Here is an 18,300-nt window from a genome sequence, read left to right on the forward strand (position 1 = left end):
TAAACATCTCACTGATTTGGATTGGTCAGACCTGCTAAAATCTGTCTACCTGATGGATCGTCATGGAGTAGCCAAATGGGGTACAATTTGTTGGCTATTTTTTGGCCATGTTTACAAAGGAGATTGGTGGGGGCAATAATTAATATAATTTTTTAAGGGAATTCCTAGGCAATTTTGCAGGAATTAATTTTTCAGCCTCTCTTTTTCGAATAAGGTGGCACTTCTCTCCGGTAAAAGAGGGGCTGCAAAATTGCTTTTGCAAAATTGCCTAGACAATCCCTTTTTAAATAGACTTTTGGATATGATCAGAGACCATGGGATGGTTAAGAACCTTGAAAGTGATTGCTACGACTAAGTTACCTTCTTAGAAAACCCAAGTGTCTTTTGAAACCGGAAAAGAAGAAAGGTTGTCATTTATTAGCACTAAATCACATCAACTACTTGTTAGATTCAATACTAAGCATCAGCTTTAACTATAGAATGCATGATGGTAGAACGATTTTTTCAATTGTAATTAAAAAGATACACATACCCTTTATGTGTCAAAAGGGATAAAATAAATGAGAGGGCGTGAATAAAAGCGAAAACAAACAACAAACCTAGAGGGATTTGAAAATTGAGAAATTATATGATGCCCGACCGTCAAAATGTAAAGGACGGAAGGAGACAAAACCTGCTGCCTTGGTTTTTGAACCAAGGAAAAGTAAAAAACGGTGCTTTCCCTTGGATTAAAAATCAAGGGAGAGAGGTTTTCTCTCTCTCCGTCCTTTATTTTGACGGTCGGGCATCATATAATTTCTCTTGAAAATTATATGTTTTAGTTTGTCAATAGGATAACTTTTCTGAAACAGATGAAACCTAGGTTAGTCTGCACAAGAAAAATACCCAAGAAGACCCAAAAGCTTAAAAAAAACAGATCTTTCTCTTGTTCTCCCTATTTTCAAGCATACAGGTGGTAGAGAAAGAAAATAACGAAACTTTTGGTTTTGCCTATCTCATCTTCTGGATTAAAGGGGGGTCGAAAATTCAATCAATTAACCTAAGAAGATTCAAAACATGACTTACCAAAAAAAAAAAAAAGATTCAAAACATGTCACGAACTCAAATAAGTTTCCAACTTGATTGATATTCTTAGAGGGAAGATCATGGTTTTGGATTTGAAATTCTTAGTTGAAAATGACTGATTATAACTTATTTATATAAAAAAAACCACTAGACAACTAAGAGACCCAATCCTATAAAACTCCTTTAGGCAAGACCAACTAAGACCTATAACTCTACTAACACTTGTGACTTACCCACAAGCCTCATCATAAAGAGTCCTACTAAATCTAGAAACTAACACATTATTCATGATAAAATCCTAACTTATTTATCATCCTAGGTACGCGACATTCCACCCGCTTTGATATCATTCTTGTCCTCAATGTTGGAGATAAACATTGGCCAGTTAGTGAAAAATGAGATATTAAATGAGATATTACACAGGACACTCCGAAATCTTCTCTCTTCTCTTTTTAGTTTTCCTTGTCTCTCCCTCTGTTCTTCTCTTCATCTTCTGATTAGTCACCATTTCGTATATCGTCACCATGGGTTGAGGCAACTCCATTTTCAAACCGATCTCATCATGTCATTCATTAAAGCTCCTTAGCCATGTTTTTTTTTGGAATGATTGGAATGTTGATCCACGGATGGTTGTGGGTGAGAATCTTCTCAATGGTGTTGACCAATTTGAGCAAAATAATAGATTTTTTTGCGACGACCTTGTTGAATTTGATAACGTTGATAATATCGATACCTTTCTTTTGCAGCCTTGTCTCCTTTTCTTCTATATGATTTCTTTTTTGCTTCTTTTCTTTCGTTATTTTGTTTCTTCTTTTCTTCATAGAAGCATTCTCAACATTGCTCCTCCTGCACAAATAAATTCTTTGCTGAGCTTCTTCATACATGGAAGTTCCTCTATCTTTAGGCCTAATGCTGATGCCATTCGATCACAACTAGCATTTAGTGAAGCTAATGACATTTTGATCTCTCTCATTGTCTCAATGATCCATTGATCTCTCTCACTAGATGTTAGAATTTAATTATTTGCATAATTTTGGAGTTATAGGGATCGAAAACCAGGTCTATATGGTTCAGATTAATCATGAGCAGAACCCACTATTTTCTAGTAGGGCACCAAAATATGGAATTAAACATCAAATTCTCTTTTTGGAAAAAAAGAACTTTTCAAACATAATCAACTTTATTCATTTGTGCATGTAACACACATGAATATCATCTACTAATTTACAATATTCAAAAAAATTTAAATTGATTTCCATCTATTTTGATGAAAATTTCATGACATGTGGACTTTAATACTCGCGCTCTTTTGGGTCATGCACATAGGACATGACTGGAACTTGTGCTCGCAGTCACTACAAAGGCATAGATGCCGACATGGGAGGATAAGAATCGATATTTCATTCCTTCGGCAACCCTGGCAATTTTGCCTATTATTATTATTGTTGTTTAATTTCCGATCATCATCGCAACATGACATTGAGTCTTCTACTTGTTCATTCTCTCCTTCACCTTCTCTTGCTTTAGCGAGCTCAAGATCACGGCGAAGCAATATGACGGCCTCTTCGTTAGTATGTGCAAGAGTTTTCCAAGTTTGTCCCTCCATTAGAAGGATCTTTATCTTCTCTTCCAATGCTGTGTTTCTTCGGGTCATTTTGGCTATCTCTTCATCTTTTCCCTTTATGAACCTCTGCATTCCTTCCTCCACAACGCGGAATATGTTGTTCCACTGATTCTTTCTCTTTTGTTCCAATTCTACTCTAATTTTCTCCGTCTGCATTGGAAAACAAAGGCATGAATGTTAAGAAATCAGCTCTGAGAGTAATATGGCCAGTTTAAATTTAAGGAATTTATCAATGTTCCGTTTTGTTCAATGTAAAATGGGCATAAAACAACTTTGACACCCATTTTTCCACTTCAAAATGGGAGTAAAATTTGTTTTACGCTTTATAAATTACATCAAAAGATCTGTTTTATGCTAAGTTAATTAAAATTTTCAAAATTTTAATATACCTTAATTTCAGGGTAAATCTTTAATAAAAACCCTGTCTTCTTCTTCTTCTTTTATTTATTTATTTATTTGTCATGGGCTAAAAATTGCACTACAAAGGTTTATCGAAAAAAAAATATTTAAAAAACTTTTTTTAAGTTGCCCAACTTAACCTTGGCTTCACCCCATTGTTGAAATTTTTGGGTAATTATGGTGGCCCAGTTGCCCACCATATTGATAGTGTTGCCCCTTGCATCGACATTTAGGGAACAGTTGCAGCAATTGATTAAGGCAGAGGGGCACATTAAGGATCACTAGGGTGCACATAAAAATTAATTGAGGCCGAGGTTTTCGCTTTTTTTCCTTTGCTAGTAATTTTGCTTTCAGTAACCATACCAACGCTAGCCGAGTCTTTTGGGTCATTTTATAATATTTTATTTATAATATTTCAACCACTCCTTAAAACATGGATATTGGGTAAAACGTAGATGCAGGTCAAAACGTGGCCAAAGTAAATCTTAGTCGACTTGGCGTGGTGTGGTCTAGTACTCAGTTGATGCATATAAGTACTCAATTGCCAAAGTCAGAACTCGCGCCGAGTAGGGTGCAACATTGCTCGGGTTGGGTTGAGCTTTTGCTAAAAAATGAATTGGAATCAACGTGAACCCAACCCAATTTGAGAGTAAAAGCTCAACCGAAAATTCGACCTGAGTTTCACCCCTAGTCATAACTCGCACGAAAAATCAAAGTAGTTCTAAAATTTGTTAAATTTGGTAGGGTAATTAAAACACGGACTCTGACAAGAACTTGGCCAAGGTAAAAGGGAGTTGACCTAGGCGAGTATTAATGTGGAGAGCTTGGAAACATTGATTTAAGCTAGTCAATTGGGAGTAAAAGTGGAAAAAAGAAAATTGCCAGATTGGTTGTTGCATGCCTTGTTGGTTTAATGGAAACCATAACATTTTTTAAACAAATAATTAGAAAATGTGAAAAAAAGGAGTGCCATAATTAAAACTGGGAGTGCATGTATTATCTCTATAAAAGAGAGATGAGGATATATATTACCTGCATAAGGACGAATAGGTCCATCTCTTCCAGTTCCTTCTGCATCCTAATGGCAATATCATTATCACCACAAATTGAAGAACACAAAGAACAACATGGATGGTTTTCGCTAAATCCACTCGCGAGTAATCGTGCACCAGCATTCATCTTAGTATTAATCAACCCATTTAAACCCAAATCCTCTTCTCTCGCTCGCTTTTTCGATTTTGGAAATCCCTGCCCATGCTCCTGATTTTGGCTATACATGGTACTCAAACCTAATAGAAATACAAAATAAAAAGAGGGAATAATGTTAGGAAATAAGAAAGAAAATGTAATGTTCTTATAATGATGAACATATCTTAGGAACAAATAAGAGAAAGAAAAAATGAATAATATTATAATACAACTATCAGATTTTCGGAAAATTGGTGGGTTTTATCTCAATGCTTGAATAAGATTGTTCCAACATTTTTCCACACAGAAAAGAATTATCTGGTTGAGATTGCAGTTTTGATCCTGATTTACCTAAAGAAATTTAAAAATAATATGAAAACCAAATATACATGCCTAATAGACTTCCATATCATGATACAAATATATAATATTTCGTAATTATATTACTTTTGTTGTGGCTTAGACTTGTTTTTGCTATACCACAAACAAGTTCCAAAGGCACAAAAAAAAAGAAGGAAAATGGTAGAGAGAGAGAGAGAGAGAGACCTGGGTCATAAAAGGGAGCGAGATTGGCGAAGGAATTCCGATCGACGTGTGGGGACTCACACAAAGGAAAATGGAATATTGGATTCAATGGCGAATCGCTAGCGATTTGCGCCATTGATGGAGTGGTGGTACAAGGTTCTTGGTGGTGTAAGAACATGGGAAATAACAAGAAGTGTGTGAAGAGAGGGAAAGAGATATGTGAGAAGCGAGAAAGAATGGTGGTCTGTTGCTTGAGTTTTGGTGGGTTCTAGAAGAAGAAGAATAAGAAGAAATGTGAAATGAGGGAAAAAAATGATGGTTTGGTGGTTGAGTATTGGTGGGTTTTAGAAGGGTTGGGAGGTCAGGCACTAATCGTGCGCCATGTTTTTCGTGGCGTTTTCATTGATGGCGTTGAAGACCCAAATAAACGCTTCTCCTTGCAATTGGCCACCACATACTAACTAAGGGATATATCATAATATAGTACACCTGTATAATATATTAAGGATTTTTATTCTTTTGAAATTTGAAAACCCCATTATTTAAATTAAGAAAATTCCCTCTCATTTCTTTAAAGCAAAGTATAAAACTGCAGCAATTCACATTCCCAAAAGTGATCTTTTCAGTCATTTTGAAATGGAGCCGTAAGTGTATTTCTATCATTAGATGTCAAATGAAATGTTATATGTCAGCCCCCCCTTTCCTTCTTCGGCCCACCCCGTCTAGTGTATTTATGACTACTCTTGTTACTCTCCGACAGGTGGGGACCGGGAAGAAAAGTGGGTGATTATATCATTTCACTTGTTCTATTTATCGATCAGGCTTGGTTTATTTTTGACGTAAAATGGCCCTACGTAACAAAGGTTTTACGCCAATTTTTTCACTTAAAAATGGATGCAAATTTTGTTTTAGTCTTATTTGACGGCTTCTCTTAACGTAAAATGGGCATAAAATAAATTTTATGCTCATTTCTAAGTAAAAACAAGTGGGAGTAAAATTTGTTTCACATTCATTTTAAGTAGAAAGAAATGGAGCCACACATGTCGTATAAAAAAGTAAATGGTACTGTAACAAAAAAAAAAGATAAAGGGAAGATAAGAGTATTTTAAGGATAAAATTTGGAGATAATGGTTGTGACAGTGGTTACCACACAAGTTGGATTTTTAACTCCCACAAGATCCTCACCTTTCCTTGACATGTGGGAGGAGGAGACTCAAAAAGCTATGGAACATATCAAAGTGGTTGGTTTTGCAATTAGATGCCACCCACACCCACAAACCTTCTTCATCAATTCCTTTTCTTTCCTTTTCCCTCTTCTTTGCTGTAGATACCAAGTGAAGGACACACTCAACTATGTGTTTTTGTTGCTTTATTAGATGGCCACCCCCACTTGGGATCTCCTTTCATCAATATCCTTAACCGAAAGAACCTCATCTCTCTCTCTCTCTATGAAATAGATACCGCTGATCTTATTCCTTGTAGCTTTTGCTTTAAATTCCTTAACTTTTTGAAGAAGCACTCAACTAGGTAAAATCATATACACAGTTGGGTTTGGACAGCCATGAAAGTGACACAGTTCCAAGGGCCTTCATGTTATACTTAAATAAAATTTGAAAGAAGACCACCTTTTTTTTTTTACTTTCAAACATATTCAAGATTTTTTCTTTCCATTTTTTTGTTATTAAATTTTTTTACCAATAAAAAATTCTTTTTTTTAATAAATTTCAAAAGTCTAAAATGTCATTTTTAATATCTAAAAATATAATTTTACAACACCATATACATTGTGGAAGCACCTTGCCTACCAGGAGGAGATGAGTTGCCTTGGACACAAAAATAATTTATTCTGTCCGGGCCCACACAGGCACAAGGGCTCCCCCCCCCCATGTGCATTTCTTTCACAACACCCTACTCTTTTTTTTAAAAAAATTTTAAATTTTTTTCCACTAAAAGCCCTTCCACTTTTGCTGGGCATTCTTATATTCTAGCAAAAGTGGCAGGCCCACTCATCTATAGATACCATTTTTTAACATATTTTTGTGATTCTTGTTGCCTTTTGACCCATGAGAACCATTGGATCCTTGTTGAGTACATGTCCATGATAATTTGATTCTATAGTTTTCAATTGTCGGTGAGGACTTCTACAAGTGTTTGATGTTATCTCTTTATTCTATCAATCATATCTACAAAAGTCTGTGGCAACACCCATTAAGGGAAGTTTAAGTAAGCTTGTGATCTCTAGCTGTCAAAGCAATGTTATTTGATGCCTTTTATTTTACTTTAAAATGCCATTTTAACCCATTCTTTGAGGAATTATAGGGCAAGGCAGCTAGATTAATTCATGATGCTGACAGTATGACGGATGCCCTGAGCTATAAATAAAGGCTACTGATATTTTCACTACCATGCTTTGATAATGGGGCGAACTCACCTTGTCTTTTATTTTATAATTGGCTGTTGAGAGCTTTTTTTGGGAATTGTAATAGCCTTTGGACAGCTAATTAAATAATACAAGACAGAGGTATGTTTGCTTCATTATTTAAACAAGGTAGTGTGTGAATATCATCAGCCTAAATAAATTATAGTAAGTAGATGCTGCTTTATACTTGCTACAGTATTCCGAGCTCATGTTATGCATGGTGTAAAATGGTGGGTCCCATCCTAATACATAGTTTTGGGCAGAGAAGGTGAAAAATGGTGGCCCCCCGACCTATGCATCGGTTTGGTAGGGATGGTGGGCCCCACCCAATCAAAACTTAGAGGTGTAAAATGGTAAGCTCTACCCCATAATAACATGAATAAAGAGGTGGCCGGCCCTATTCCATCAATAACATTAGGTGTAAAATGGTGGGCCTCGGCCCCATTTCAGTAGATGCTGCGCCTTTATGAATTAATTTTACCGTGTAAAACTAACGTTTAGGTCTATTAGAACATGCAAATGTCGTAAAAGTATGTTTAACATAGGTGTTACTGTTAATTGGAAGTTTGATTGCATTTGGTTACCTCGTACAGTGGGGAATTAAAACTTAAGTAGTAAACAAGGAGGAGACAAGCCAAGTAGTATCCACCTATAGTAGTGGTAAAAGTAGTGTTTGGTTGTCAACTGGAGTAGTTTCTTAGTGTATAGTGTCGTTAACAAGATACGGGGGCAGTAGGCGTGTCATTTTATATAAATTGGCCATATTCCTCTATATATATATATAGTGTCGTCAACTGGAGTAGTTTCTTGGTGTTTTGATGCGCTTAAGTGGTTATAACGCCTCACATTAGTTCGCTTAAGCGGGACCCAAACATTTAACGAATGGGAGGCATTATAACCACTTAAGCGCACCCAAAAATTGGTCATTTCTCTCTCTCTCTCTCTCTCTCTCTCTCTCTCTCTCTCTCTCTCTCTCTATATATATATATATATATATATATATATATATATGTATATAAAAGAGAGAGACCCACCAAAACATAGTTTTTTTGCTAGTAGTTTGCTGGTATGCTACTTGTGAAGGCAAGAAGGAGACAAGCCAAGTAGTCTCCTCGTAGAGTAGTGGTAAGTCGCATTTGGTAGTTAATTGACGTAGTTTCTTTGTGCACGGTGTCATTACCAAAATAAGGTGTTGTAGGGGGTGTCATTGCCAAATAAAGATAGAAAAGAGAGAGAGAGAGAGAGAGAGAGAGAGAGAGAGAGAGAGAGAGAGAGAGAGAGAGAGATTAAAACCCAAGACTATTATAAAAAACCACCATAGATAAAGATTGTAGTTTGCTAGTAGTTTGCTAGTATGCCATGTGGGCGGGCAAGGAAGAGACAAGCCAAGTAGTCTTCTAGTAGTTTGAAACCCTACAAACAACTAAACACTATATTTTGAGGACACGACACCCTTAAAATCAGCCAAAACACCTAGTACACCTGAGATATTGTGCAATCAAACAGACCCTAATTTTCCTAGATATATGTGTTTGCCACAGAAATGGCGTGGAAACACCGTTTTTTCTGTCAAAAGTCGTTGATTGCGCGTTTAGTTGGGCTTCTTTCTTGGAGGAGGGAAACTGACGTGGATCCTCGTCGGCCCACATGGAACCCCTCTCAGCCCTTAATTCTCCGATTTCATTTTAGTTGCTCGGCATCGGTAATCCCCCTCTCACCTCTCTCTGTTTTCTCGACCTTGGGATGATGAAACCTCTCTCTCTCTCTCTCTCTCTCTCTCTCTCTCTCTCTCTCTCCCCTAAGAGAAAACCAGAGATGGAGCTGGCCATTCATAGCCCCTAGCCAATTCTCTATGGCCAAATTTTAGGGATGGTATTATAAATTGAAGGTCTATGTGAATAAAAACTTGAAGTGCATGGTTCAAATTACAATTTTTCTGTGTAACAAAGCAATAGAAAATCATGATATATTGGAAAGGGAAATGTTATCAGCACTACTGTATTTTGATGGGGGCCACTCCTCACTTTATTAAAAGAAAGGCCAGCACCATAGAATGATCCAAACCGTCCATTAGATGGGCCATAGCCTAAATAGGTTGTGCCCCAAAAATTATTTCCACAGGTTGATTCTAACCCTTCGATCTATAGAGGGTTAGGATCAACCTTAACATTCAGATCGGAGGGTTAGGATCAGCCTATGGAAATGGTTTTTGAGGTACAACCTATTTAGGCTGTGGCCCATCTAATGGACGGTTTGGATCATTCCATGGTGAGAGCTGTTAATAAAGTGAGGAGTGCCCCCATCAAAATACAGTAGTGCTGATAACATTTCCCTTTGGAAAAGTTTTTCTCTTCAAAACTTTTCTAAAAAATTCCTACAATCCAAACAAGGTCGTGACTCCGTTACAACAGGAAGTGGAAAACTATGGTTTCGAAGTAAATGGTTTATTAACAAATATGGAAATGACATTTCCCCCCCTTGTTTTTCTTGTCTTTTCATGAAATTGGAGTCCTTTATAGGAAAAGACAAAAAGGAAGGGGATGAACAAGGCAAAAAAAACAAAAAAAAGGGGTGAAAATATCATTTCCCTAACAAATAAAAAGATAGGGGCCCACATTTGTTCTCTTAGCTTTCTTTGTGTTGTAATTCTCTACTCAACTCAACAAAGCCTGTCCCAAACAAGTTGGGGTCGGCTATCTTTGTGTTGTACTGTTGTTATTATGGTTTCAAATTTCCACAAAAATAGCCCTCGAATAGAAATGGCTAATACCTGAAACATTACTTTTTTCCGAAATTTCAGCCAAAATTACCAAAATTTCGTTAATTTCTCCCTAAATTTTGTTTCGAATAAAATATTAGTCTTAAATAATTCGTCGGATTTTAGCCAAAATTTCAGTTTCGGTGAGGGTCAAAACGCATACCGAAACCGAAATTTAAAACCATTGTTGTTATTGCTCTGTGCTATCAACCCCTTGGTTGTGAGTAGTTTTCTCGTTAATAAATTATCATCATTTAAAAAAATAGCTAGAAAGCTTGAACACTATGCCATATTACGAACATAACATTTAGCAACTTGGGTCGGGTTTTGGTCGCGTAAAACCCGACCCACATCGACCTGACCCTAAAACACATGGGTCGGGTTTTAATCTGGTTTAAAGATTAAAACCGGACCCGGATAGTTTCACGGGTAGGGTAAGGTTTTAGAAAACCCGACCCGCCTGGCCCGAGTTGCAACCCTAGGTATTATGCATCTTAGCATAGTGCTCATTTATATTGACTGCAATGAAATGAACTTGTGATTTTTTTATAAGAAGTTGCTCTGACATCACAGCCGAAATATCAATTTATTTCTTATTGCAAATGGTTCAATGAAAGATTATATGCAAAACGTTTTGACGTATGCCAGCATATCATGTCACATGCACGTAGTTATGGAGTTTTTATATAGGCATGCACTTGCAATTGCAGGTTTTTTTTAAAAAACTTAATGGGGCCCACATGGTTGGATGATCAAAACCGTTCAATTATTCTACCCCAACTTAAATACCCACTGCCCAGACAATTATTGTCATGGAATGATCCTAACCCTCCGATCATTTGAGGGATGTCACCATCTTCAGATTGGATGGTGAAGATCATGGAGATGATTTTTGGAGCACAACCAAATTAAGTAAGGACAAAACAAATGGAATGGTTTGGATTATTCAACCATATGAACCCACTGCCTTCTTTAAGAATATATGTGAGCCACAATTTTTCATACAGCCACATCTTTGGGCCTTTTATTTCCATTAAAAAAAAAAAAACCTGTCTTTTTCCATTAGACCCAATTTTTACCACCGAATGCCGAAAATGGTGGAAAAGGAATACGATGCCGATTGTGATTCCCTATTCCGGCGTACCAAACGCACCCGGATGTCACACATTTATGCTACACGCCTATACTATACCATGCACATCTCCTTGGATTACAATTAGTTTGCACCTTATTGAACAACATTTAACATTAATACTGTAAAAGGAATTTGCTAGCGTCCATGGCAAACGGCATTTCGCGGATGGTCTGTTGCATCTGACAACAGCCACCTCTTGAATGAAGACAAAATCTGCTGAAAAGTGAGCCTATGTGGCTGCTGTCAGTTGCAACAGCCGTGAAATGCCTTTTGCAATGGATGGTAGCAAATTCCGTTGTAAAAAGATATTTTTAAATGAATGGTTTGGATTAAGAAGTACATTAACTTTTCCAACATGGTATCTGAGCCTGTTCTTATATAAATTAAATAAAAACGGACTTTTGATACCCATGCCGAAATATTAATTTATTTCTTATTACAATAATAGAAACAAAATAGCAACTAATATAAACAATTAGACTCCTTTTCTTACTCGATGTGGGACTAAACATCAAATGTATTATTCCTCAGTAGTTAGCCTTTCTTTGTATGCCCACCAAATTGGGCCCATTTTTGGCAAATAAATTATTTTAAGACTTATCTTATTTGCAAATGATTGAATATCCGATTAGATGTAAAACGCTGGGATTTATATTAACATATCATGTCATATGTATGCATTTCTGGAGCTTTTATATGGTGTTGTATGCATGGTTTTAAATTTCGACCGAAATCCAAAATTTTGGAACCGACACCGAAATGCATCAAAACCGAAACGGTCATTTATTTTGGTCGAAATTTCGGTTTTTCCGAAATTTGACCCAAAATATATGTTTTTTTAATATTAATTTAATATTTCATCATAATTTCGGCCTAAATTTAATATTGAATAAAATATTAGTTTCGCGTCAAGTACCAGATTTCGGTCGAAATTTCGAAATTTCACGGTCCAAAACCGGTACCGAAACCGAAATTTTAAACCTTGGTTGTATGTACTTGCATGCATTTATTTTTATTTTTAAAATGTAATAGGGCCCACATGTTTGGATGATCTAAACGGTTAAATTGCTCTGCCCCAACTTAAATATGCACAGCCCAGTTAATCATTCCCAATGGAATGATCCTAACCCAATGATATGTTGAGAGATGTCACATTACATAAACCTCTTCAGATTGGAGGGCTAAGATCATGGAGCTGTTTTTTGGAGCACAGGACCAAATAAATGAATGGTTTAGATGATTCAACTTTGTGTACAACACTGCATTTTTTAAAAGAAGGGACTTGGCAGGTAATTTTGCAGAAACCAGTTTTTAGACTCACTTTTTCAGAGACAACAGTCACCTGGTAGCAGATTTTGTCTTATTCATGTAATTCATCTGAGGTGGCTCTAATCTCCGGCAAAAGTGAGCCACGAAATGCTTTCCAAATAATCAAAGAATCAAATTTCCAAAAACTTTATAATATTTGAGCTTTCCACCCATTTTGAAATCCCCCCCCCCCCCCCCCCCCTGTTTTTTAGCCCCTCTCTCTCTCTCTCTCTCTCTCTCTCTCTCTCTCTCTCTCTCTCTCTCTCTCTCTCTCTCTCTCTCTCTCTCTCTCTCTCTCTCTCTCTAGTATATTTAATGGAAAAAACCATGGTTGCCAAACAAGGCCCAGGGATAATTTATGAAGGGAGATTTTTTGTGCACAACCCATTCACTTGCGGCTAAGTCAATGAATAGACAAATGCCACATATCCCAACCTCACAATGAGGTGCGACAACATATTGGGTCTCACATTTGGTTAATCCAAATTGTCCATTTGGCAGGTGTTGCCTTGTATTTCCTAGGTCCAATGAATTGGACCAGTCAGATCAGAACGAAAGGTAAGGTGGGGGCTCACTGAGGGCACTTGTATAAAAAATAAGAAATATATTAATTTTCTTCACATGGTATCAGAGCGCGCTCTTATACAAAGAATAAGAACATGCCCTGATACCTATGCGAGAATATCAATTTACTCCTCACTACAATATTAAAAGCAGAGTAACAACTTATGTAAACAACTGCCTTCTACTTCTTACGCGATGTGGGTCTAAACATTGAACATTATTCATCTATAGTTTAGAGTTTTATTTGAATGCCACCGAGATGAGTCCTTATTTCCATATAAAATATTTTTAAATTTACCTTATTTGCAGATTAATGAATATAAGATTAGAGGTATGCATGTGAAACTTAGACTAAACAAAGAGTTTGCATTGCCTTTTTCCCTCTTGGAAAGACAACTCATATGTCATAAACATGGTGAAAGATAAAATATCACTCCTCACTTTGGATCATACACCATTTTCTGTTTTTTAGTGAATTTTTTAACTCTTTGTTTTACTTCTTTATCTCCTCTTTTCTTCATCCCCCACTATTGATATTTGCACCCTTCTTTATACACACTGTCCAATTTCTTTTCAAGATTTCTACTATCGTTGCTATCACTGCTAATTGCTGTCCTTATATTAAGCCTCTAGTTGTCGATCCATCACTATCTTCCTTTTTTAAATCTTCTAGCTACTCTACTCAATTGGAGTGCTTCAGTCCCTGTATCAGATCCGATATGGTAAGATCTAACCGTTGGGTCATTGGAGGGTGAGATTAGGGTGCCGGATAGATTAGGATAGCTCAAATCCTATCTATATCACTTTCTATGTTTATCTTGAAAAAAACGGTTGGATCATTGGAGAGTGAGATTAGGGTGCCGGATAGATTAGGATAACTCAAATCCTATCTACATCACTTTCTATGTTTATCTAGAAATATTTTGGGAAACCTACTAAAAACCCCCTATATCAAAACTTATCTATAGGAATCCCCATAAAGTTTTCTTAATTACCTATACTGTTGGTGCAATGCCTTAAATAACGTATAAATTTTTCATTACCAATTTTACCCTTTTTTTTTTTTTTTTAAATGGCAATATATAGAATGGAATTGAGATGGTCCACAGAAATACAAAGAAAGGAAAAATTACATCAAGAAAAGACTAAAAATACATTTCACAGTGGGAGATGATCAAACCATTCCAAACCCTCTTTATGGATACCCGATCTCGCAAGGGAAACCAATTTTACCCTTAGTTATAGATAAAGTTTGAAGTCTCTCTCTATACCACGGTATCAAAATGGTGGTCCCACCATATTCATGGACTTCGTGGAGATCATGGGACCCACCTCATCAAAACATGAGGTGTAAAATGGTTGGCCCCACCCTTTTATGGAATTGGGCGTCACCCGCTACATCAAAACATGAAGTAAAATGGTGGGCCCAAAGCCAATGCACGGATATGGGTAGAGGTTGTGGGTCCCGCCCTGTCAAAAATGTTTAAATTGTGGGCCTTATCATATCGAAACATTAGCTGTAAAATGGTGGCCTGATGGGCCTCACCCTATCAAAATGTGTTTTAAAATGATGAGCCCCACCCATGCTATGCTATGTATAGGTGTAAAAAATCTATCATTGAAAATATACCAATAAATTTTCCACGAAAACAAATTCTAAACAAATTCCTATGGAAAGAAAACGAGTGACAAACTAAAAAGATTTTTCATCAAAATCAAAACGTTGAGAGGGGAGTGATTTTAGGGATTTGTGTGTTACTATTACTACTCATCTAATTAAAAGTAACTTTATCTAATTTTAAGGGTAAATTTGGTAAAGAAAAAATTAAAAGCTATTCAACGCAGGAGGTGGTGATAATAGTAATTAAGAAAAATTTTAGGGGATTCATGTAGATAAGTTTTGGTGTATGGGGTTTTAAGTAGCTTTCCCAAAAAAAAATTCTAGATAATCGAAATTAGTGAAAAAAATTTCATATTTTATCAATAATCATCTCCGAAGAAAAATATACTAATTATCAAATAGTGTCTATCAGTTTAAGCACATTTCTTGAGTGTCCACTAATTATCAACACTGGCTCACTTTTCAGCACATTTTGTCTTCATTCACGAGGTGGCTGCTGCCACATGAAACAGATTACAGACCATCAGCGAAATGATTTTGCCATGGATGCTAGCAAATCCCTTACAACAATATAAGAACAAATTTAGGGATTTGCTAAGCAATTTCATAGAAAGTGATATGTGCATACAATTAGGGTCATTATGGGTAGTTATAATCTAGTTATTATCTAGTTGTGGGAGTATGTTTTAGAGTTATGGGTGTTACTTGTGGTTTATGTGTTTAGTGTAGTGGGTAGTGGGTGTTGATGGAGTGTGTTGCAAGTGGGAAAATGGATGGGTTATGTGTAACTACTCTGTGTTTGTATTTAAGTAGTTGTATTATGATGGAATGGGAAGAGAAAATTTACAGCAAAGGTGACTTTGTTTCGAGGAGAGTTATGGTTCCTCTCGAATTGAGCCGTTAGGAGGTCCGGTTGCCTCGAATCAACCTCTCTCCCTCACTTTTTCTATTTTACGTTTGTTTATTTCCATTACGGCCAATTAGGCACGTAAAAGAAAGCCATTTCACGGCTCATTTTTGCAGGAGAGAACAACCACCTCAGATGGATTAAATGAATAAGACAAAATCTAACCACCTTAGCCTGAGGGCCCCGGATTACCCAAGCAAGAGCCACCAAAGTTGAACTTTAGCCACCTAGGGTCAGGTGGGAACCATCTAGTAGCAACAATAGTTTCTCCTTCTCTGTTGTCGCAGATCTCCTTCCAACACCTTTTTATGTCTAATGTCAAATAAAGGGAGAATTCAGCTAGGCCACGTTTGGATACCAGCAAGATTTAGATTTGGATTTAGTTGATATTTTGAACTAGATCAGATCATTAGATTTCCAAATCAGCTACAACAGTGCAAAAAATTCCGATTTTCAAATATTTTCTGCGAGACATTATTTGGAAATCAAATCGCTGCTCCTCGACGTTGCTCCGGCAGCAGCGAGACATCCCTCCCTCTCTCTCTCTCTCTCTTAAAACATGATCACGGAGATGATTGATGTGTTTTGTATCCAAAACTCAAATCCAAATCAAAATACAAATCCATGAGGTATCCAAACAGGCCCTCAGAGATTTTGCCAAAAAAAGTAAGTTAAAACAACTAAGAAGATGTTCCTATTAAAAGAGACACATGCACTGCGGACGATGTTCTTAAAAGGGCGTGCATTCCTTGCTTTCTATAGGACCTAGATGGAAGCCAATATGGCTATGTTCCAAAGGATCTTCCGCTTAGGGCCAAGGGGCAAAATTCCAACTTTTCAAAAAGTCTGGCATGTGAACTTTCCACATGTTACCCATAAAAAAATATGTTAAGACATAAATTTGCTAAAGAAATTTCAAAGTGGGAAATTATGCCCACCTGTATGTATTTATCGAATTTTTTTTATAGAGTTCGCATGCAGATAATATTTTTCTTAAAACGTAGTGGACCCACATGGTTGGATGATCCAAACCGTTTAGCCCCAACTTAAATATGCCATGCCTAGATAAGCATCCCCATGGATTGATCCAAACCCTTCGCTCTCTTGTGAAATGGCACATTAAAAAAATACTCTTTAGATGGGGGATGATTTTTGGGGCAGTCTATTTAAGTAAGGACCCAACAAATGAATGGTTTGGACTATAAAATCATATGGGTCCCACTGCACTTTTTAAAAGGGGCTAGATAAATTGGCCCCCTTCTATCTTCTCTCTTTCAGTACAAACCCTTAGTGGGCCCCAATAATTAATGGTTTAGATCTTTGAAGAAGGTGGAAACCATAAAAGCTGTATTAAAATTTAAAAAAAAAAAACTCGGGCCACCCAGGTTCAAATATCTAAAGCGTTCATTTGTTGGGCCCAACGTAATTAGGCCTTGGTCATAAAATCATCTCCACAATATGATCCAAACCCTCCGATCAACCTCTACAAATCGGAGTGTCAGGACCATCATATGGAGATCATTTTTGAGGAAAAGCATATTTGCATTGGGCCCATCAAATGTACAGCTTGGATATTGGAATAACGTGGGCCGCAATAAATTTTCTAGTAGATATGTGTCATATGGTGTGTATATGTAAGTGCATGTATTTTTTTAAAAATAGAGTAGGGCCACCTTGGGGCACAGTCTAGTCACATTGGGGCCAACAACTGAATAATTTGGATTTTCGAACAAGTTGGACTTCATTGTATTTTTTTCAAAATAAATGCTCACTCTCATACGGACACATTATGCGTTGGGACCCACCTATATACATCATACAATGCGTATTTTTTAGAAAATTCATCATGGCCGCATATTTTTTAGAAAATTCACCTCAACTAAACAGGCCATGCCCCAAAAATCATCTCCATCATATGATCCTAACCATCCAATCTAATACGACGACACCATATATAAATCTTCTAAGGATCGAAGAATTAGAATTACCCTAGGGAGACAAATGATTTTTGGCAAAAGGCCTATTTAGTTGGGTCCCAACAAATGAACAGTTTGGATATCTTCGAAAAAAGTGATCCCAAGTGATATTTACAGAAAATATACACCTTCTTCAAAGATCTAAACCATTCATTTTCGGGGCCCACTAAGGGTTCAAGTTCATTATGGCAGATATGTTATCCCAATTATACACACTTATCCTAGGAGTGCAACTTGGGTCCAATGTTGGACATTATGAAGATGTGGGTCCATTCATACAAAATACCCGGACATGCTTCTATTTGAATTAGATGTTTCCTATTAATTTCACGTATGAATAATGTAAATTATATTAAAATAAAGTTTGAAACTTCAGCATCAACGGGGTGGTGGCGCAGTTGGCTAGCGCGTAGGTCTCATAGCTTTAGAGTAATCCTGAGGTCGAGAGTTCGAGCCTCTCTCACCCCAAAACATTTTTATGTGTAAAGAAACAAACGAAAATTGGGAATTTATTTTCCTTCCATATGTACTCAAGACAAACTAATGAAATGTGATCCTGGCCACAGCTTTATTGATCCTGACCATCTAGAGGACTATTATCCATTGAAATGCTAACCATTGTTCAACTTTCCTTTTAACAAGATTGAATTAGTAATTTGGTTGGATTGGAATATTCTATACTTATCTCTTTCCATGGTTAACTTAATTTATTTCTATGTTGATTATGTAAGTGCTATATAAAAGCACCGATTGATTGTCTTTGTAATCATCCAAGATTAGTGGAAACCCCAAATTTTACCTGGTTTATTAA

General features: G+C 36.7%; 1 protein-coding gene and 1 non-coding gene across 2 annotated transcripts; one reads left to right on the forward strand and one right to left on the reverse strand.

The window, feature by feature from the left end:
• Window positions 1-2,226: 2,226 nt before the first annotated feature.
• LOC143845901 (putative BOI-related E3 ubiquitin-protein ligase 3) lies at window positions 2,227-5,269 on the reverse strand. The gene is made up of 3 exons (XM_077354306.1): window positions 4,823-5,269; window positions 4,121-4,377; window positions 2,227-2,839 (listed from the first exon to the last, which is right to left on the reverse strand). Exons 1-3 carry the CDS (start codon window positions 4,977-4,979, stop codon window positions 2,342-2,344), a joined length of 912 nt encoding a protein of 303 aa, XP_077210421.1. The 5' UTR covers window positions 4,980-5,269; the 3' UTR covers window positions 2,227-2,341.
• Window positions 5,270-17,872: 12,603 nt separating this feature from the next.
• On the forward strand, window positions 17,873-17,957 carry TRNAM-CAU (transfer RNA methionine (anticodon CAU)). The gene is given in 2 exon segments: window positions 17,873-17,910; window positions 17,922-17,957. It is a non-coding gene; the product is annotated as a tRNA-Met (tRNA).
• The last annotated feature ends 343 nt before the right edge of the window (window positions 17,958-18,300 follow it).

The sequence above is a fragment of the Tasmannia lanceolata genome, unplaced genomic scaffold (assembly GCF_043159265.1).
Source record: "Tasmannia lanceolata isolate RefF3 unplaced genomic scaffold, GAP_Taslan_0.1 ptg000015l, whole genome shotgun sequence".
NCBI classification, from domain to species: Eukaryota; Viridiplantae; Streptophyta; class Magnoliopsida; order Canellales; family Winteraceae; genus Tasmannia; species Tasmannia lanceolata.